This window comes from Saccoglossus kowalevskii, chromosome 13, assembly GCF_978046115.1.
Source record: "Saccoglossus kowalevskii chromosome 13, keSacKowa6.1, whole genome shotgun sequence".
Lineage (NCBI taxonomy): Eukaryota > Metazoa > Hemichordata > Enteropneusta > Harrimaniidae > Saccoglossus > Saccoglossus kowalevskii.
In genome coordinates, this window is record NC_140653.1 from 15,916,472 (window position 1) to 15,939,227 (window position 22,756).

At 35.0% G+C, this 22,756-nt stretch overlaps 1 protein-coding gene across 1 annotated transcript in view; it reads right to left on the reverse strand.

Annotated features, from left to right (window-relative positions):
- Positions 1-22,756, reverse strand: part of LOC100375710 (protein ENL-like) — a 71,295-nt gene that overhangs the window by 43,002 nt on the left and 5,537 nt on the right. The window contains exons 2-3 of the mRNA XM_002732722.4: positions 4,508-4,685; positions 1,588-1,814 (exon numbers count right to left, since the gene is read on the reverse strand). Of these exons, the coding sequence (XP_002732768.1) occupies positions 1,588-1,814; positions 4,508-4,685 (405 nt within the window). The remainder of the gene's footprint in view (positions 1-1,587; positions 1,815-4,507; positions 4,686-22,756) is intronic.

Below are 22,756 nucleotides of genomic sequence, written 5' to 3' on the forward strand. Positions count from 1 at the left end.
ACCAAGTGAGTATTGGTCACCAAATCCGGCTGAGTATAAACACACTGAAGAGGAGCACTTGTAGCCAAGGTGTTTATTGCCCAACTGCTAGGCCTGGAACTGAGTCTAAATACTCACGAGATGTTCCATACAATGTATCAATATCATTATGCAAATAACTAAACTAAACGTCATAGCCTCAAATCATTACATACTGTATCAACACTTAAAGCCTTTGGTTTCAGAAATTTTATATTTTCTATATTTATCTACTTCACCTGTACTGGGTTGTGATCAGCTTAATAAAAACATTTCTGTTTTTTTTAGCCTTCCTTAGGCAAATGGGTAGTTCTGGTATCAATGTCACTCTTTAAAACATCACAGTTGCTGGTATACCTAATTTTATATAAAGCAACAGTGTACAAATTTTTATTCATTCATCCATTGTATCCATGGAAACTATATATTGAACAGAGCATGTAAGCATCACCTGTTCTCAAAAACCTGTTGCATTTTACATCCGGATGTATGGAACTGTATTAGAAGCAAATCTCCAATAGAAACACAAATAACAAAACTGTATTTATTGTATGCCATAATTTGACTTATTTCAACCATAGATGCACCTCTTTTGTCATTTATCTGAGTGGATGTTGCTACTAAATGGGTTAAAAAAAGGGCTATATTTTACCCAAATTTCAGGGGTAAATATGAGCAGTGTTATTAATGGGGCGTGGAAGGAAAATCAATGACTACAACAGAACTATATAAAATATGGACAACCATGCTTCAGGAAAGTCAAAGCGTAGTCCATTCTATGCAAAGTGACAACAGAAACTGTTGTTGATGGATGATTAAGTTCTGTTTGTTTCTTTTTCCTTAACACAGTCAGCTTTTATTCATTGCCCACATAAAAAAAAAACTCCATCTTTTTATCACCAGAAAATAAGAACAAAATCTTCTTATAGCCAATAGGAATTCAGTCATTTTGGCAATTTACAAGTAGTCATAAATTATAAACGTAAAAAATGTAAAAAGATGTTGCAACAAAATTTGGGGGAGGGGGGTCATAGCTACATATTGAGGTGAAATTATGTTAACCTATTCATTTCATTTTCAACATGAACTCCAAGCAGGTACAATGTAATAATTTTGTCTTATTTGTTGAAATGTATATTAATCATCTATTCTAATAACTGGAATACAACATTAATGTTCTTGTTCTGATATGTATTTTGAGGATTCTAGATACTTTTATATGGAAATTATGGATAAGTGCATTTCATTTGTTCCACTGTGATAATTTTTGCAAGACAACAGCTTAATATCCAGGAGACCGGCACTCCAACATGAAATTAGGATAAACTTAATAGAATAAAAGAATGGGTTTATTTTTGAAAAGTAAATACTGGATAATCAAACTAAACTGAATCTATTTCTTCATATTATTACTTGCAGTTGGTTCACAAATTGAACTTGCAAGAACAATCAAAAGGAATGTTGGTGAACCTAAAATAAATTTTAATTTTCGGTATCCTTATGGTATGAATGAACATTACATATAATCTTTAATTCAAACCTCCTCAAAAAAAAAATTGTCAAACTTACCCCTCCTGCTTTGATCAATTTACGACGGAAATCTTCAGTGGGGTTATTAAATGTTAGTTTCTCGCATCTGATGTGGTTGACAGGTGGGCAGCCTTCAAGATGCAAGAAAAGATCATACTCAAAACGCACTTTCTTTGGTTCTTCTTTATTTTTGAAGTACACTTCAATCGGCAGCGTGAATCCGGCGTAGCCAGACTCAGCAACTTGATATGGTGGTTCTTTGACAACTGTGGATACAAACATGGATGTAGGTTGGTGAAATAAACTGTTCATTATTTACACGTGTCACTTCCTGATAGAAGTAAGAAATAATTTTTCAATTCCTCTAAGCTTTGACATATACGATTCAAAACATGCTGTCAAGCTATCACAATCCATGACGACTTTGTTTGAAGGATTGAAGAACATAAACATACAAACAAATACAAATTATGACTATGATTCAACACTACATGGTTCTCTCACTTCTAGTTTCACATCTCTACACCCCTATGATTGTTTAGCAATTTAAATCCATGCATTTAACCTTTAACCAAAATAAATAAATTTGGTGAAAGGTGACAACTTGACTATGCTTGAGGAAAAACAAACATTTTTTTGTAGTTTTCCATTTCCAGAAATTAATATTTATAGTTGAGAAAAATGCATTATTTTCGCTTGGAATTAATTTTCGCTGAAGGAATGCTTCATTGAAAATAAAATCCAGTTGTCAAAAATCAGTGAAAATAAATTCCATACAAAACACCCAAATTATCTTTTCAGCGAAAATTAATCCCAGCTAAAATAAAGTATTTTACAGTACTAGATTTAGGAGGTTGTAATACTTATGAACAAGCAGCCTATCGGCTGAGATAGCTCCGCTGTTAGAAATGCACATTTCAATTAAAGAACTGAAGACATCATTAGAAAATGAACAATATGAATAGTATCAAAGCAATCGGACTTACAGTTTTTAACAAGAAGTCGAAAATATCACTTTTTACCAAAAATTACAAAAATATTCACCAAAATAAATTAATTAGAGAATTGAAGATATCATCACAAAACGAACAAATCTGAGAGAGGTCCACATGTAGTACCTATATATGTAATATCAAAGCAATCGGACTTACAGTTTTCATCAAGAAGTCGAAAATATCACTTTTTACCAAAAATGACAAAAATATTCACCAAAATTAGAGAATTGAAGATATCATCACAAAATGAACAAATCTGAGAGAGGTCCACATGTAGTACCTATATATGTAGTATCAAAGCAATTGGACTTGCGGTTTTTAACAAGAAGTCGAAAATATCACTTTTCACCAAAAAATGACAAAAATATTCACCAAAATTAGAGAATTAAAGATATCATTACAAAATGAACAAATCTGAGAGAGGTCCACATGTACTACCTATATATGTAATATCAAAGCATTTGTACTTGCGGTTTTTAACAAGAAGTCGAAAATATCAGTTTTTACCAAAAATGACAAAAATATTCACCAAAATTAGAGAATTAAAGATATCATTACAAAATGAACAAATCTGAGAGAGGTCCACATGTAGTACCTATATATGTAATATCAAAGCAATTGCACTTGCGGTTTTTAACAAGAAGTCGAAAATATCAGTTTTTACCAAAAATGACAAAAATATTCACCAAAATTAGAGAATTAAAGATATCATTACAAAATGAACAAATCTGAGAGAGGTCCACATGTAGTACCTATATATGTAATATCAAAGCAATTGCACTTGCGGTTTTTAACAAGAAGTCGAAAATATCAGTTTTTACCAAAAATGACAAAAATATTCACCAAAATTAGAGAATTGAAGATATCATCACGAAATGAACAAATCTGAGAGAGGTCCACATGTAGTACCTATATATGTAGTATCAAAGCAATTGGACTTGCGGTTTTTAACAAGAAGTCGAAAATATCACTTTTCACCAAAAAATGACAAAAATATTCACCAAAATTAGAGAATTAAAGATATCATTACAAAATGAACAAATCTGAGAGAGGTCCACATGTACTACCTATATATGTAATATCAAAGCATTTGCACTTGCGGTTTTTAACAAGAAGTCGAAAATATCAGTTTTTACCAAAAATGACAAAAATATTCACCAAAATTAGAGAATTAAAGATATCATTACAAAATGAACAAATCTGAGAGAGGTCCACATGTAGTACCTATATATGTAATATCAAAGCAATTGCACTTGCGGTTTTTAACAAGAAGTCGAAAATATCAGTTTTTACCAAAAATGACAAAAATATTCACCAAAATTAGAGAATTAAAGATATCATTACAAAATGAACAAATCTGAGAGAGGTCCACACGTAGTACCTATATATGTAATATCAAAGCAATTGCACTTGCGGTTTTTAACAAGAAGTCGAAAATATCAGTTTTTACCAAAAATGACAAAAATATTCACCAAAATTAGAGAATTGAAGATATCATCACGAAATGAACAAATCTGAGAGAGGTCCACATGTAGTACCTATATATGTAGTATCAAAGCAATTGGACTTGCGGTTTTTAACAAGAAGTCGAAAATATCAGATTTTACCAAAAATGACAAAAATATTCACCAAAATTAGAGAATTAAAGATATCAACATGAAATGAACAAACCTAAGAGAGGTCTACCCAAGGTAAATATACACCAAGTATCAAAGCATTTAGGCTTGTAGTTTTCAAGAAAAAGTCGAAAAAGTAAAACATTGACACGGACGACGACGACGGAGGACAATCACTCATATGATAAGCTCCGCTCGACAAAGTCGACAGCGGAGCTAAAAACTGAACATTATTTGTTACATCAATAAAAGTTCATTAAAGAAATGGATTATATAACAAAGCCTGCTGACGTTTTTCCATTAAATTTCCATTAATCTAGTCCATATCAGCAGTATACATGTACTTACCTCGTTTGGGTTTCGGAAAACTATCGTGAAGGTGAAAAACAACCTTATCAACAAAATGCTGTATATTACTTCCTTCTGGTCCTCTAACAAATACCCACCATTCGTGGGTAAAACCTTCAACAGTGGGCTTCTTGCGAAATGAAGCGCGGTGTCCAAGTTCTAACTTCACCTGCACACACTGTTGAGAAGGAACACAAAAAGGGTTATATATTACCCAAATAATCATTTGATTGCCTGTTCTAAAGATTAATGTCCTAAAGATTAATATCTTGCACATCTACTGCTTTTCATATCCGTTACCAATAGACACAACATAATCACTGAAAGATTGTTGAAACCAGAAACAGTCATGGTTCGTTAGTTTTGAAGGCTTTGGTGAGGAATATGAAGAGAAGAAACCTACAAATTGAAACAAATTAATTACACTATGTTTTCAATCTGAACAGAATGTTATTAATTACGAATATATCCATCTAAGGAGACAGATTAGAGTGTACATTATTCCACATGGAAACAAAATGTAATAATGCTGACACAAATGCCATGATATAAGGATATTTGGGTGTTGTAAGTTTCAGGTCATGGGGAAAATGAGTAAAAAAACAAAACATGTAGTTAGTTTAGAACTGGTAACACATTGCACACTAGACATGAATAAAGATTTGGACATATGATAGTCACAGTGTTAATGTAATATTTCATCATACATATGTTTTGAAAATTAAGACATATCAGACGATTTGAAATAGTTACTGTTTAACATCTTTTTTTTCTTCAACTGGGTAACGATATATGCAGACTCCTACACATGCTTAAGTACATTGTGTGCGATTAGGGCGAGATCCTCTACTGTTGCGTGAATCATACCAGAAGTCACCTCATTCAGCGATAACTACATAAAGTGGGGCACGAAGAATTGTGCTGAATTAAGCAGATGAAGTTGGTCTGAGAGATTGTTATCACAGTTGGAAAATTATGATTCAAACCATATTTTAACAAGTTGTGACATGACTTTTTCAATGTAACCATTTTTTTCAATGTATGATTATTTTGGAGTCCATGTGCATATAAATTGTATGCTTCACGATAAGTATTAAAAATAAATGACTGAAATCACTCAAGTATATTAATATTTTCACCACCAGACTTTCTCACCCAAAATTGTTTTGTACTTTGTTCTTATATTTTTCAATATTTCTGGAAATTAACCCTAATTTTGGAGCCGACAAAATTTGAGTCAATTTTTAGTTTTCACCTAAAAAAATTTGGCTATTTTTGTCCCAATCTTCTAAAAAAAATGTACAGACTATCAGTGGGACTATTTTGTGAATTTGTGATGAAAAGAGGGAACTGGTGGTGAAAAGGTTAATAAAGACTGGCAATTAGTTATATACAATTAAATGTCTGAAATCCATCTCCACAAAGACTTGATTTGGTACATTTGTAATAGAATACATGTAAATACAATGAGTCAGGCATCATGAATGCATGTCCATGTGCGACATGGTGGATGATGTACATGTGCATGTATGCAAGAAGATTGAATGTGAGTAGAATTGATTGCCAGTCAGTCATTTTGAGTCGGATCTGGGAAAAAAAATGGCATGAATCATAGTTATATAATACCTAATGTATGTACTAAGTTTTAAAAATAAATCCATTCACATCCACACGGCCAAAATTCGGTTCCAGAATGGCAGAAATGATAGATTTTAATGAATTTACAGCCAAAAAATTGCTATCTTGAATGAACGTGCATATGTTACCCATAATGTATACATGTATGATTTATATGTGAAGTTTGGGGATCAGTAAAGGCTTGTCTAAATACAGATGGGGGCCACACACACACAGGTAAACTCATCATATTCCATTAAACAACAGGGTTTGTGACATGTGTAACAAAGGTCTAATTGAGGATGAAATGCATTTTCTGCTGGAATGCAACAAATATAATGAGTTGCGTACCAAACTGTTTAATAAAGCTAAGGATTTGATCCCAGCATTTGAAAATTAACCTGCAGAGAAAAAATTCATGGAATTGTTACAGAATGAGAACATTATTATACAAGTAGCACAGTTCATAAGTAAAAGCTTTGAAGTCAGGAAGCAGGGTCTTACTTGACATCTTAATGCCTGCTGTCAATTTAGTAATTTCATATTAGTTAGTATTTTAGAGATTTTGTATTATTTAGTGATTGTATTTGTTATTTAGTATATTGTTTTTTTATATATATTTGTCTCCTTGTACTTTGTGACCATTTTCTTTCCCTCCGGGGATTGTGTAAGAATAAACAAACAAACAAACAAACAAATAAATAAATATCCTTGTATTCGGGTCATAATTCTTATAAAAGAGATTTTAAAAAGAACAGTTCTTTTGAACTCTAGTTTTAAATGAAGGACATTTTGAATCTTATATTAAATTAGCTAAAATAACACGTGTTTTACAGCAGGTTAACACTCTTCCTCTAATTTGAACACAATCCACTTTTTTATTTGTTATCCATATCAGGTGCTATTTTTATCTCTAGTACAGCTGTTCATAAGCACACCAACTAGTACACGCTAAGCTGACAAAGTTTTCACATGAGGACACATGGTGGCAATGTATGTGGGCCTAAATTTTCAGCAGGTGCAGTGTGGAGTGTACTGACGAGAAAATAATGTTTTTATTCGTATTTATTATTGAAATAAAAAACATATGCACATGTGTGCCTTTAACTTTTACACCACCAAAATTTCTCATCCAAATTTTTCTGCACTTTTTTCTTTATTTTCTTTAATATTTCTGGAAATGAACCCTAATTTTGGAGTCAAAGGACATAATTTAAATAAATTTTCAGTTTTTACTCAAAAAATTTGAATATTTTTGTCCCAATCTTCTGAAGGAAAGTGCAGACTATAAACGCGACTATTTTGTGAATTTGTGATGAAACGAGAGAACTAGAGGTGTAAGGGTTAAAGTTTCAAATAAACTGAATGCTAATAGCTTCTGTACAAAATAAATGTACATATACTGAAAAGTTTATTACTTTGATGCATTTCATTTTCAAAGACGGACTCTGAGTTTCTGGGATTCAATATTTCAACAGACACTAGTAAATGGAAGGTGATTTTATTTTCTCACAACACTCAGTTTCTCTAGTTCCCTGCCAGACCGAGCTTCAATAGCTTACAACCAGTGCGATTTGTTTGCTTTAATTAAAAACAGCAGTGCATCCTGACTGACACAATTGGAGCTTCTGAAACCGCAATGAAAGTTCATTTTTCATCTCACTGTTTTGTGGCAAACATCAGAGGTTGTGGTTTACCATACATAAAGTCCAACAAAGGTTCTTCCAATTTACAACTACCGTACTCTTTTGGTGATGACAATTCCAGATCTACATTTGTTTGACCAAAATATACTCATATTATCAAACTTGTGTTTAATAGTGACCATCTCTTTATAAAGACCACCTACCTATAGTAACCACTTATTTTGTATGATCAACCTGCCATATGTAACAACCATTTCAGCAAATATTCCCACATTTGTTCAAAAGACCAAAATAATAGTCAGTATTCCATTTATAAAACAAATTTTTAACTTTCTTAAATCAATCTCATTTCACTACTTTCTGGAAAAATAAAGTGTAAAACGTACATGTACGAGTTGGTAATCCTCTACAATCCAATCTCCATATAAAGACCACACGTTTATAAAGATTATTTTCATGAAGTTGAGTGGTCCCTTAAACACATGACTTTGACTTTTGTGTGGAAACCTACATTTATGTAGCGCAATAAGTATAACCTTGCCCTTGCTGAGAGACACCAGGTGCATCAAACAAGAGAATGTGCATATGTGCGTCAAAACAAAATTCATGCACAAAGTCTAATTTTAACTAGAATGGTAGGCTGAATACCATGCATATAATCTAAACATTTTATAAACACCATATAAACATTTACTTAATGCTAATCGAACATCAATTCCTAGGCACCCTTGCGGTTGCTATATGTTGGAATTAATTTGTGCTGAATAGACTTTTTGGGTGTTTTGTATGGAATTTATTTTCACTGATTTTTGACGAGTTGAATGTAAAATATAGGGGAAAAAAGTATAGTCACTAGATTTGATTTTCACTGAATCATTCTTTCAGCGAAAATAAAGTATTCCCACAGTAAGATCCAACATAAGCTAGCTATTTAAAGGTAACATTTGGTTGATACATGTATTACAACAATTAAATGACAAAATTTCTATGATTCTGGATTTTAAAAAAACACAATGGCTAGTATTATGAAGTTCATTACTGAGGAAATAATCTTTGTTACTACCTTATACTAAAATATGTTTGGCTATTTGGAGTACATGTAGTAACAAATTCCTGCTTCAGGTCTGGTTAGACTTAAAATACACCACGAACATTCACTTTTGAGATACCGTACAGTACTCATTTCGCCCAACCTCCCGCCCGCTTCCGGATTTCGATCGCTTTTTTTTTCGCTCGCTTTGTTCAATTCGACCGCGCAAATCCGGAAGTATCCGCTCGCGCAATCGCTCACTCGCTCGCTCGCCTGACAGCGCAACCGCCCGCATTTACAGTTCATTACCTACTGTTTCATGTACAAGTGTATCATTTTTGTTTTTATGATGTTAAAATAAGAATAAATACAATCAAAAATTTATAGAACAACCGTTGAAAAAATACGGTGGATCACACGGCCATATAAAATTGGTAATAATACATACGCGCAGTAATAATGTTCACCATAAACAAGATCGAACCAAACATGTGAAATCAAATACGACACTGACACAGACACAACTAATATGAAATAAAACCATTCTATTTTTGGTGGAGAGCGAAAAATGTCTACTGCAGAGTACGGTATTCGTTGAGTATAAACCGTGTGTAGGGTGACGGTTGTCATGCACGCATGGTTTGGGTTTAACACGGGTCAAGTTGTAGTTATGTTAAAATCCGTAGCACCTATAACAATTGAAGAATATCTGCAGGAATAGTAAGACTGTGAAAAAAACGACCAATCGATTGTTATAGTGTACAATTTGTCAAACAAATACAATACTTGCAAATGTAATGTCGGCCAGCGCCCATCTTACTTGTCCGAAGTTGTCAAAGCCGACATCAATGGAGATCGCGTTTTTTAACTAGGCGGCTGGCAAGCGGACTAACACGTTACTTAAACTTGTTGAATTGCAATTATGGTTTTTATTTTTGCGCCCATAGTCTCGTTATAAAATAAAGGATTCAAATTTTGCAGGGTATTTCGTTTTTTGCGAACTCTGGGCGAAATACTTTCATGAGCTGTACGTAGTTCACTTACAGCCAAAACAAAGTCAGCTTGGACATTGAGTTGTGAGATGCGACAAAATAAACGCTGCCAGTGATAGATTACGTGAATAAAAGAACAAAATAAACGCAATCAAAGGCGCCGACCACACGCTTTGGAAATAAATAGAACGCGTTGCTAAGAGGAATCGCACCTGCATCTCGACATCTCCGGTCATGAGCAGGGTTTGCCGCGTCTTAGAAAAATTGAAAGTTAAAAATGAATCAGTGTCGGGGAACCATTCACAATGTTTGCATGAAACATCCCACGCGAGAGTGTTTTTTTCTGTTACAAACACTATGGTACCTGAATCCCGATTAATTCATAAATATGAATCGGTAAGGGTCAATTTCCTGCAATCCTTCAAGATTAAATTTGCCTCCGAAAATCTTTCTAACGATGACCTGGAAGATTGCCATGATTGAGTGCCACCATTTCTGTATTCAGTATGATAATACAAATGTTCACCCCAACAGAGGTGGACATACAGTTTTAGCGACCCGAAGAGCTCATTGTCAACCGAGGCGAAGCACTACGATAAAGAGTTTCCGTTCCCAATAAATAATAATAAAAACAAACTTCTCGTTCCCGACATTATGATTTTGACAAGATAATTTAGAAATTGATATTAAGAATAATTCATAACGAAATGTATTCCATATGTACCCATATTTTTTTTTCATAATTACTGATTACACACGAATATTACAGAAAAAAATAATTTGCTATATTATCTATATTTGTGCCTTTTATTTGTCTTGAATCATGACTGAAAGGAGCTGGATGAAATTACAAACTCATGTATGAACAACAATTTTAATAAATATGATTTTATTTGGTAAAATTACTGTATTTTTCTACATAAAAACAAAAGAATTTCACAATGTCTTTATTAATATTATCATAGCGTTGTTGGTAATAGTTGAAAATGATACATCCACGTGAACCTGTTAATGTGAGATCGAAGGAGTCTCTGTTTTCAACAGCCGCATACATCTAACTGCGTCATCGCTAAGTTTCCTTGGTGGACCACGAGCTCTGTTCCTTGTTTGCACGTTATCATGTTCACACAATCGCAGACATTACTTGTAAGGGTGCCCTTTGAAATGGCACATTTTCTCGATGTTTTACGAGTACTCCGCGGGTATATGGCTTGTTCTCACATCAGCATAATTTTCTTCGAGTTCACTCATCACTTTCCCACATGCACTTCTCGTTCTTTGCTGCTAGCTTTTTTTGCACTCTAATATGTTGTTGTTTTTGTCTTTCTAAACATCGAGTTCATTTTTGACATTCAACGAGATCGCTTGAATTTTGAATTTGATGACGATTCGAATTTATCCACTTTTACAGTGATCAACATTGCGTTCGAGTAGAGTTACCAGTAATTACAAGCCTGATTTACATTTTTCTTTCGGTGTTTTTCGTCAATGTATTGAATATAAGTGCTTTGGGAAATAACATAATTATATTGCGCGAGTGAAAGAGTTTGGTGAGACTGTCACAACACGTTTTATTTATTTCCAACGCGCGTGGTCGGCGCCTCTGATTGCGTTTATTTTGTATTTTTGTTTTCAAAATGTATCACTGGCTGCGTTTGTTTTGTTTTCCTCAACAAATTAACTGTTCCGAGATCTCTTGCATTTTTCGTCCGGCTGCTGCCAATCCAATAATTCGTCGCCGCATGTACTCAGACAAGCGATTAATCGTCACAGTCATTATACTAGTAGTTTAAGTCCAATTGATTTGTAGAAATTCAGCTATGCGATAATTATATGTGCAGTTTTGTTTTGCGCACCCAGACATGAGCAAAAGTTAACCACTAGATTTTCTGAACTACAGCATTCGTATTACTTATGCAAATTGAGTAAGGGTCATAGTGTGAGTTGCGTCGCAACAGAGGGACTGTGGTCACAAATAACAAAGTGTCAAATTATTTTGAGCGCCGTTCAGAATAAATTTAGTCAAAATCACACAGAAATACACACACACACAATACACAAATACTAGTACTCAATACATATCGCGATTGACCAGTTATATAGCTGCTTGAACTACACACACAAGAACGTAAATATGTAAATACAGGTCACAGTTCGACTTGCGTAGCAAACGTTACAATGTGTCAAGTGATTTGAAGGCGTCTTTGTTGCAAAACAGAGAAGCAATAGGCGTTGTGTTTTGAATCGTCATTAAAATCTAAATTTATTACGAATAAAAACTTAAGTTTATACATACAATGTACGATCATTGTTACTCCAGTGGTCGGTTGGCAAGCGGACGATGTTTCTGAAGCCAGCCATAGCAGGAGCGAGCGAGCGAACAAAAGCGAACACAAGCGAGCGGAAAAAAAGCGGTCGGTTTCCGGTCGGAAAGCAGCGAGCGGTCGGAAATTAAGCGATAAGCGGTCGGGAAAAAAAGCGATAAAAGCGGGAGGTTGGGCGGAATGAGTACTGTATTTACCCGGGTAAGTGCCCAGGGTCTTGAACATGGAAAATTACCAAAAAATAGGGGTGGGTGTTTGCCCAGACATGCCCCTGCAAAAAAAAAAACGAAAATCCGCGAAAATTGACAACACGCAGATCGAACTGCGGCAGGGAATAGAATGTAAAATCAATTCATGCATCAGAAATAATTGAACAAGTCATTGAAAATGACACAGTCCCCATAAATTTTTGAAAGTTGTCTTTGTGCTCGTCATATTAAAGCGGAGGGGTTGTTGCGAGCATGTCCTTGAAACTTGAGTTCCAAGTGGCGTATACAACAGATTGTTTATTTACATCAAAACATGTGTTCCATGTAGTAGTAATATGGCCAAAAATAAAAACAGCCGTTATTCGGCCATCTTTGATCTGATTTTGAAACACACTGATATGTATGATGTATGTGCCAAATACAAATGAAAATGGTACATAAATTGTGGAAATATAGTAGTAAGGCCAAAAAGTCAGATGGCTGACAATCGGCCATCCTTGACCAGATTTTGAAACAAATTGCCATGGACATGCATCCTAACATGTATAAAGTACATGTTTGTGCCAAATTTGAATGAAAACTGACAGAGCACGTTGAAGATAGCGCAGAAAAAAACAAAAACAAGATGCCTGCCAGTCGACCATCTTTGATCCAATTGCGAAATAAATCGTCATAGACATGTATCCTAACATGTATAATCTACGTACCAAGTTTGAATGACAACTGACAAAGCTTGTCCAAAATACAACATTAAAAAAAAACAAGATGGCTGCCAGTCGGCCATTTTGAATCAAATCGCTAAATCACTGCATGTGCATATGTCCCACATAAGGTACTAGGCACATGCAAAGAATGAACAAAATTGGTCCAAGGGGTTCTGAGATATGACCTCGGACGTACGCACGGAGACCGAATTATAAGTCCCCATTTTCGGACTTCGTCCGACTAATAATATGCAGCATTAGAAGTGTAACAAGAAATAATTTATTGCTTAGAATGTGACAAATAAACCAGAAATAATACAAATCAACAGTGAAGAATCATTTGAATTAGGATTTCCCCGCCAACAAACACGCCCGATACGCGTGAACTCAAAATGAATTAAAATGTCAGGGGTTAAACTGTGTACAACTATTTCCGGTTTTGACAAATATTGGATCAACAGCCATACAGGATCAATAATAATTTACGCAGTAAAATTACAAAAATTCAAAGTTGTTCAAACTTCTCAGATCTCTATTTGTACGTTCATTGTTATCTTCGTAAAAGACAAAACCCTCAAAGTCCAAAGATTTCACTGTCTGTCAGCTTGGCACTTTCAATTCACATCTAATCAGAATAAAGAGACAACAAAAAATAGGGTCGCGGCAAAAAACTTGCACGATGCTTTTGTTTACCGTCTAGCAATCATCTTTGACATCACTACTAGTGTTTCATCATAGAGGTCAAGTCAACATTGCTTTCTTATCAGACTAGGCACTCATCAATCATGATGGTGAAAGTTACCATTTAGCAAGTTCAGGTGGTTGGAAAATCACTATGGATATCGCGGTGGGTTTGAAATATAGGAAAAAAAAATATTTTATCCAACGACAAAAGAATAATTTCCATGACAGAAATGAAATGGCCCCAGTTATGGATTCGCAAGATGCTAGCAAATATTTTATTATTGAAGCCAAAACAACGTGCTTTCAACCACTCTCCAAGGTACGGGTTGCTACAATATTGCAACATTAGTTTCATTGTCAATGATGCTAAAGATTAACGAGTGCGACACTTGCTTTGCAGCTCTCGATACTGTGAGATCTGCTTGAATAGTTTCTAAGAAAACGCACACCAAACGATCCTTTTCAGGGTCACAACGTATTTCAAAAAGAGAACTACCGTTTCTGCATTATTATACCTTTTGTAGACTTGGAGATTGTTATGATTCTGATAAAAAATCGTGAAACATAAATGTGAATTACGTAAACAGCGGTGCCCTGTAGGCAGAATGCAAAATTACCAATTTTGCTATCACAGCTATTTCGCGTTCACCATGCAATTGACATTCATTTTTCAGGAATTTTTATCAGAATCACAAGAGACTACAAGGAAGTTAACTGTTATTACATGTACAACAAACACAACATTTTTTTTTATTACAAGTGTAGAAAAAAGACCCCCTGGACCCAGACATTACCTCAATTTCTTTATAACTGTATCACAATTGGCGGGTGGGCATTTGCACGGGCATGGGCGCTTACCCGAACAACTACGATAATATAAATTATGAAAATAGTGAGGGTCGTCACAATGTAGCTTCTGTCGTCACAAGTAAGTGTAAAGTTAAATTAAAGTCGTCACAATGTTCTTACCACAAACACACACATACACATACAGACAAGTTAATTGCAAAGAAAGTATGCAAATGATAATTTTAGTACACCATATGCCAGATTAAGGGGAATATTACGTACCATTTTAAAGATCATAAGCATAAAGAATTCTGCTGTTTGTTATAAAGTAAGTAATAAAAGTAGTTTTGGTATATGACGTCGAATAAAACTCATGCTATTTTTGTTTTCATTACGGAGATGCACGCCTTATGCGTGGGACAATAAATGATATCACAATTATAGCAATAAAACAACATAACACAGATAGTATTATATATTCATAATCATTGTGACATGTAAAATCACACATACGTGTACTTAATTAATATCAAAATCAATTCAAGAATAATTTAGCTCCTAGTCCTGTACTACATACTAAGATTTTATAGCTTCCAGAATTGCGCATATGCAAAAAGCATATGATAATGCAGCACTTGAGTGACTTGAAAGAATACCTAAAATCATCAGCAGTTGGCCATCTTTGATCTGATTGTAAAACAAGTTGTCATAGACATGCATCCTAACATGTATAAATTTGTATGAAAATGACAAAGCATGTCTTCATTACTATATTATCAAAAAACAAGATGGCTGCCAGTCTCTGATCCATCGCGAAGCAAAACATCATGAACATGTATCCAAACATGTATAATGTACATGTATGTAAAAATTTGAAACAAGCAGTTTTTAAAGAACTGAAGATATTATTAGAAAATGAACAATATGTATAGTATCAAAGCAATCAGACTTGCTGTTTTCAACAACAATTTGAAAATATCACTTTTCACCAAAAATATTTATCAAAATTAGAAAGTTGAAGAAATCATCACAAAATGAACAAATCAGAGAGAGGTCCACATGTAGTACCTATATATATGTAATATCAAAGCAATTGGGTCCGCCGTTTTTAACAAGAAGTTGAAAATATTACTTTTTAGCAAAAATTAAAAAAATATTCACTAAAATTAGAGAATTGAGGATATCATCACGAAATGAACAAATCTAAGAGAGGTCCACATGTATTACCTATAAATGTAATATCAAAGCAATCAAACTTGCGATTATTTAAGAGAAGTCAAAAATATCTCTTTTTACCAAATATTAGAAAAATATTCAACTTAAATTAAAGAATTAAGGATATCATCACGAAATGAGCAAATCCGAGGGAGGTCCACATGTAGTACCTATATATGTAATATCAAAGCAATCAGACGAAGTCGAAAATATCACTTTTTACCAAAAATGACAAAAATATTCATCAAAATTAGAGAATTGAAGATATCATCATGAAATGAACAAATCTGAGAGAGCTCTACCTGTGGTACCTATATGTATAATATCAAAGCAATCGGACTTGTAGTTTTTAACAAGAAGTCGAAAATATCACTTACCAAAAATATTCATCAAAATTAAAGAATTGAAGATATCATCATGAAATGAACAAATCTGAGGTACATATACACAAAGTATTAAAGCATTCAGGCTCGTAGTTTTCAAGAAGAAGTCGAAAATATAAAACATTGACATGAACGACGACGGACAATCACTCATATGATAAGCTCCGTACTGTGTATACTACTTGTGTACATGTACACTTCACCAAGGGTGATACCTGTATTTCCCTGTCTTACTAAAAACACTGTATAGTGAGTGCTATCTGTAATTAATATTACCACACTTCACCAATGGTGATACCCGTATTCCCCAGTCTCCTATACCTGTGCATGCAGCAAAAACATTGCTTCACCTAGTAGACTATTTCCAAGTTCACCTGAAAGGCCTGTCCAACAGGAACCTCTGAGGGCTCCCGACTTATGAAAAGGACTTCTACAGAAGACAAGTAACCTGTGTGAGTAATATTTTTTTTATAATGATTTTTGTTGCATTTGCAGCAAATAGTTACCAAACAATGAGAAATCTATAGAATTGGATGTATCTCTTAGCTGGCTTCACATGTATAGTTCAAGACTGCCTAACCGGTGCTTACACCAGGATTTAGTTACAGCACCTAGACGAGCTGTGGTTACAGCTTCATGTCCCGAGTAATCGCAAGAAATTGACATTAGAATAGAAAATCATGAAAGACTGTCAGTCCCATGCAATTAATAGCAAGTGAAATTCCTGATTGAAACATATATTTTGTTTATAAGTCATTGATGTAGGCAATGAATAACTTCAAGTTGGCATAAAGACGAGGTAGTTTATTTAATCAGTGCTGAACTAGAGGCTGAAATTATAATTAAGTTCGTTGTCATATAATTTGTTTATTTCAATTTCTCTTGAAGTCAAATAGAATACGCTGGTGAAACATTACTACCGTGAGTGAAAGGATGTGTATGGAGTGGTAGCGTCGGGTGTCATATAATTTGTTCATTTCCAACTCTTTGAAGTCACATAGAATTTCACTTAATTTCTTTTCGCTGAAACGTTTTCAAGCATTACATGTGAATCCAATTTTCACTGTGCTGTGTCTCAATATGAGGGAAATGGCATTTTCACTGGAATTTATTTCAGGGGAAAAATGTTTTCAGTGGAAATGAAGTATACCACATTATTACATATGTACTGCAATTTATTTTGATTCTTCTCTGAAATCAAAATCTGTATTTCCACACCTCATATGCAAACAAAGTAGTCCTTTCAGAAGTAGCGTTTTCGAAACATAGCAGAAATAAACAATATTTAGAAGTACGATACTTTACCCTTGGGGTACATGAATATACTTGCCGAGTGAAATGAAATTTGAACAACAGTAATGGTACTTCTAGGCAGTCACTTATTTGGACTAAAACTAATTTTCATATCACCCATGCATAAATGTTTTCGGTATTTTCACGGTCAATATGCAAATGAACATGGTATTGGCGATCCGCTTTACTAAGGATTGCCCTTAAAATCATTTGAGTGGGATTTCCAGTGTTTTTACGTATTAGTTCTTCTGTGATTTTTTTGGCTTGGCCGATTTCGCTCAAACATGGCAGGTAGGTCACACCTTCACCCTAGTTATTGGGAAAACTCTTTAAAAAAAATTTTGACCCACCGTTGCCATAGCAACAGGTAACAAAAACTGATTTTTTTTGTATAGCTTCGAGCTAAATGTATCTCCTACAAATTTAGGATACAACACCTCAGACATAGCTCATTATACTCGGCTTGAGAGTGGGCACAAAGTTACTATTTGAATTTTTGATATCTTTTTTCATTAATGAGAAAGTTGACCCCAAAGTATCTGTTCACCAGAAATGGCTTTTTAACTCTTCTGTGATTTTTTTTGGCAGGACGTACCATCACTGATCGGAAAAACAATCCTGACCCACCGCTACCATGGCAACAGCCAAAATCTGCTTTTTTTAATACTTTCGTCGCAAATGTATTACCTCCTACCAGTCTTGTAATAGCAGTGTTCAAATGATCATGCCTTTTATTCTGGCTACGTTGCACACTGGTAAGATATCACCAGCGCCGACATTGTTACACTGTATCAACGTAATCCCATCGCAACTTTGAATCTTGAATGAAATGTAAATGCTGAATCCAATCTAGAAAATACTATTGCAAAACGGTTGGAAATAATACATTTAACGGCAGAATACGTCCAAGCAATAAAATAAAGTGACTTCTAAAGAACTTCGTATACGGTGCCGGGTGCCTACAGTGGCAACAGCAGAAAACATGTTGCTTGTTTTTTGAATGGAGCCGATCGCCAACCAGCCTACCGGCTTGTTTTAGTATAAGCTAGTAACAAGTTGTTAATAATTATGGGATGATTTGTAGGCATAAGATTGTTATGTGAACTTCGTTCATCAATGGAATACTGTGCGATGACGCTATTTTCAGAGCCTAACTGAGTCAGACTCCTATATTGACTATGTCCCAGGCTGTTTACTAGTACCAACCTACTTACTTGTCAGTGTCTAACTGTTATATACAGCCCAGAACACGTCAGAATAGTAAAAAAAGTCAGCTAATGTCAGTTGCCCGTGCCATGAGAGCCGGCCACAGAACCAAAACAATCTGTCAGCCTTCGCCGCCAAAGCATCGATATGATTTTATATTGCATAGAAATGAACACTAAATGCAGTTATCCAGGTCAGCAATCAAATCATCAATTATAGTGGTCCGTAAGTGAATGTTGTCAAGTTCGAGAGTGTGTTTTAACGTACAGCGGCGTGAACATTATTGCTACAATTTTGGACTTGAACATGTTCTATATTCATCCAAAACAACGATGAACCTGAAACAAAAGTAACTGTCCAATCAAAACGACCCGCGTCTATGAAAATCGAGTCTTATCTCCCTTGTGTTTCCAATCGACAGAAAGTCAGGGCCAATCTACCATGATTGTTTGCTTATCATCAATTCACAAAGGTCAAAAACGTTTTTAAACGTGAATTTAACGACGAACGTTTTGAAACGAATATTCTGGTTATCTCTGGTGCGACTGCAGTCTTTGGAACAAACTTGAGGGACTGTAAAACACAATTTATGGTACGCGACTTAAAAACGCAATTTACACGTGAATTTCCCAACAATGGTTTAAATGTTTTCGTTGTACTGGTGTGGCACAAGTGTGGAAAGCTGTCGAATAAAATAGCAACAACCTTCGAACGCATTGTTATGCTAATTTGATTCCCGGCATGATAGTTGACAAAGAAATGAAAGATTTCTTGAATTTTCGGCGATAGCTACGTGGATTTGAACCAAAATGTTAACGTAATAGAAGGCAAATGGACACGTCAAGCAAAAAAGAATGTTTCCAGTCGTAGCGTAAAATGGAGGCACATACCATTTTGACTCTTGAGGGGAATGGAAATCAGTTGATTTAGGGAGTAAATCGTTTTTATGCTACGGAAAAAATGAAACCTTGAACGTACATTAGTACAACATCATTTTTGTTTGATTACCCAACGTTTTTAGGTTCATGTGCTCACAGTCTCTCTATATATCTATAGAGAGACTGTGATGTGCTGTAAGTTACAGAGCACATATCTAAGCGGCAGTCCCCCAGTAAATAATGAAGCAAAGGCATTTTCGACGGATGTCAAAATCGCGAAACTCTCCCCTTTACGCAAACTGGGAAGTTTGAATTACTAAACGAAGTACAGGACGACGAAGCTTAGATATCCAAGAACCAGCACATACCAAAAATTGATATCTCAAAAATGAATATTCGTCATGTATTTTAAGTCTAACCGGACCATAAGTTGGAATTCGTTAGTACTCTAAATATCCAAATATATTTTAGTATAAGATAGTAAAAAATTTTCGTCTGCTGTTTTCATCCCGTTCAAATCGTTCAGCAACATGTTTGGCATATTTGGTAAACATTACATGGAATACTACGATTTAGAGAACTTGATGTATGTTGACTGAGTTTTATCATAGACCATCAACATCAAAGTACCAGGAGGTATCTACTGGCGGCGTTACCCAGTTCCAAATAAAGATTGCCAACACCAAATGAACGACATTTTAACCGGTAATCAAGGTTCATTCAATCCACAGCTAACAAGCAACATCACAAGCGAAGTTGTAGCGTGCAGCTCAGCGACGACCGATGTTGACAAAAGTCATTTGTCAGTAGAGTACCACAGTTGCACGGTATGTTTGCCAATGCACAATTCTTTGGAGGAACTTTTACCTTAATTTAAACTACGTATGACTGATTCGAAACATTCCATCGAGATCGAACGGCTCCCTATCGAGCCAACCCTTCACCATTGTATTCAAACGAATCACGTTGTGTGCTGTTACATTCTCCTTCAAACCCGGGATTCAACCATTAGGGGCGTTTTAATAAAAAAAAACCATCGCAAATCATGCAAATTCAAAATTTTTAAACCAGTATACTAAAACAGAAATGCTCAGCGATGCAAAAGAAGGATAGATATTACTTTTCAGTATACACATCTCTGTTTATACAATCCTTCACATATTCTACTCCCAATTATTCCTGCGTGAAATGGAATAGCCTCTTTCCGTGTTGACATTCTGAGTAAAATCACGTGATTGGCTGTTACAATTGGCTGTTACATACTCTTTCGCCGGTCTGGAATATGTGTTTAATTAGTTCTCATTCAAGCGACAATGCATATTTCCCAGTGGGAGAGAACCTAGTTCGAATCTTCCATTAAAAAATAGGGGTGTTTTCAGCAAAACACGAATAACCCTTGAGTGCACACAATACACTGAATTTTAGAACAATTCTTGCATTAGTTACAGCAGCAGAATACCACAGAAATATCAGACGAAGCATGAAAACACTATATATTGTATTTCGGCCTGAATCCTCTCTATTGCAATTCTAGGAATTACCCCCATATGTGCAACCATTTCCCTCCTTGGTATCACCAAGCCCTGAAAACAAATTCTTAATACCACGCTGAAGCGTTTGGTAATAACAATCTTTTGTATACTAGTATCTAAGCACAGATCTAATTCCTCAGCTCCTGAGAGCGAGGTTATTTGTAGTTATGTTGGCGATCTCCGCTGTGTCTGCGGAAGGACTATGGGAGATTGCATGATAGGAGTGAAAAGTCATTTGATCAGTAAAATAATTTTAGAAAAGTGAAAACTAGATTGATTGTGAAATAAATGTTGGTTTTGAATATTATAATATAACTGTTATAAGGTATGTGCTCTGATCAATCCAAGTCAGAAACAGTAATAATCATAATGAACAATTTGACCACAGCCACAATTTTTCTCAAATTGGACATGTGATAGCTTCTATGTGAATGTATGTGTATTGTCGGCACCGATATTGTGACTTACAACTATCCATCAGATACATGAAAACATAGTCCCTCAACAAGGGATTATGGGGCTGTGATGAAAAAGAGTTAAAATCAGTTCAGTTGTATATCGCAACAGTGCGCGGTGGCGCCGCAGCTGTAGATAATCCCTCGCACTCGTTTTTATCATGAAGTTAAAAATCCACTTGTTGTATAAATTGCACGCCGTATTGCATGGCCTTACCCATACACATTTGGAATGGGTCATTATATTTCGGGAGGGATGGATAAAAGTTATATTTCGGGAGGGGTGGATAAAAGTTATATTTCGGGAGGGATGGATAAAAGTTAAAAATAAATATGCTTGGAAGATTTTAGAAAAAAACAAAATGTCACTAAATGAGGTTCGTTTTGAGGGCTGTTTTTCAAGTTAGTGTAAACCCGAAACGTATGATATTAGGTAAAAAGTATATTCACACACACGTTGCAGACGTCTCATGGGACCCGCAAGTTACTGTTTGACAGCTGTGATGCTGATTAATTGTACTTAGTTGTAGAAGCCTACTCATAATTCCCAGAATGATATAAGCATACTAGTTGGGGTTACCATATATTTTTTTTCCACCCAGGGTGCCGTCGCCGCCCTTTCGGTGTCAACAAAAAAAGAAAATGTCGGATAAAATAATGTACAATTTTGGAATCATGTTTTGTTGTTGATTATTATAGTATTTCAGTTTTGTGCATAGAATAACTTATTGTGACAGACAGGTTCTTTATTCCTCAGCTCCTGAGAGCGAGGTTATTTGTAGATATGTTGGCGATCGCCACTGTGTCTGCGGAAGTACTATGGGAGATTGCATGATGGGAGTGAAAAGTCTTTGGATCTGTAAAATAATTTTAGAAAAGTGAAAACTAAAGCGACTGTGAAATAAAGGTTGGTTTTAAATATTAAATATCATGAAATTTGGATGTAATAATTAAAGGAAATTGAACTGGTATGAAAAGGCAGTAAATTTAGCCGGAAAGCAAGGTCAGAATCCGGGGTCAAAATACATCCATCAAGGCGGTTGCAAAGTGTCAACAACTGGAAAGGTGAAAGACTTCGTTTGCAGTTTGTGTGAATGGCCGGGGAGAAAAAATCATGCAAATTCTGTGCTTCAGTAACAATATTTGCTACTTGTTTGTGCAATGGAAATTAATACAAGAAATTCTGCCAAAAGACATGCCCTTCTAGTAAACAAAACAACCTTGGGACATTTATCTTGAGAAATTGAGAAGACGAATATCCCTTGGGACAGTCGATGTGAAACAATGGACAT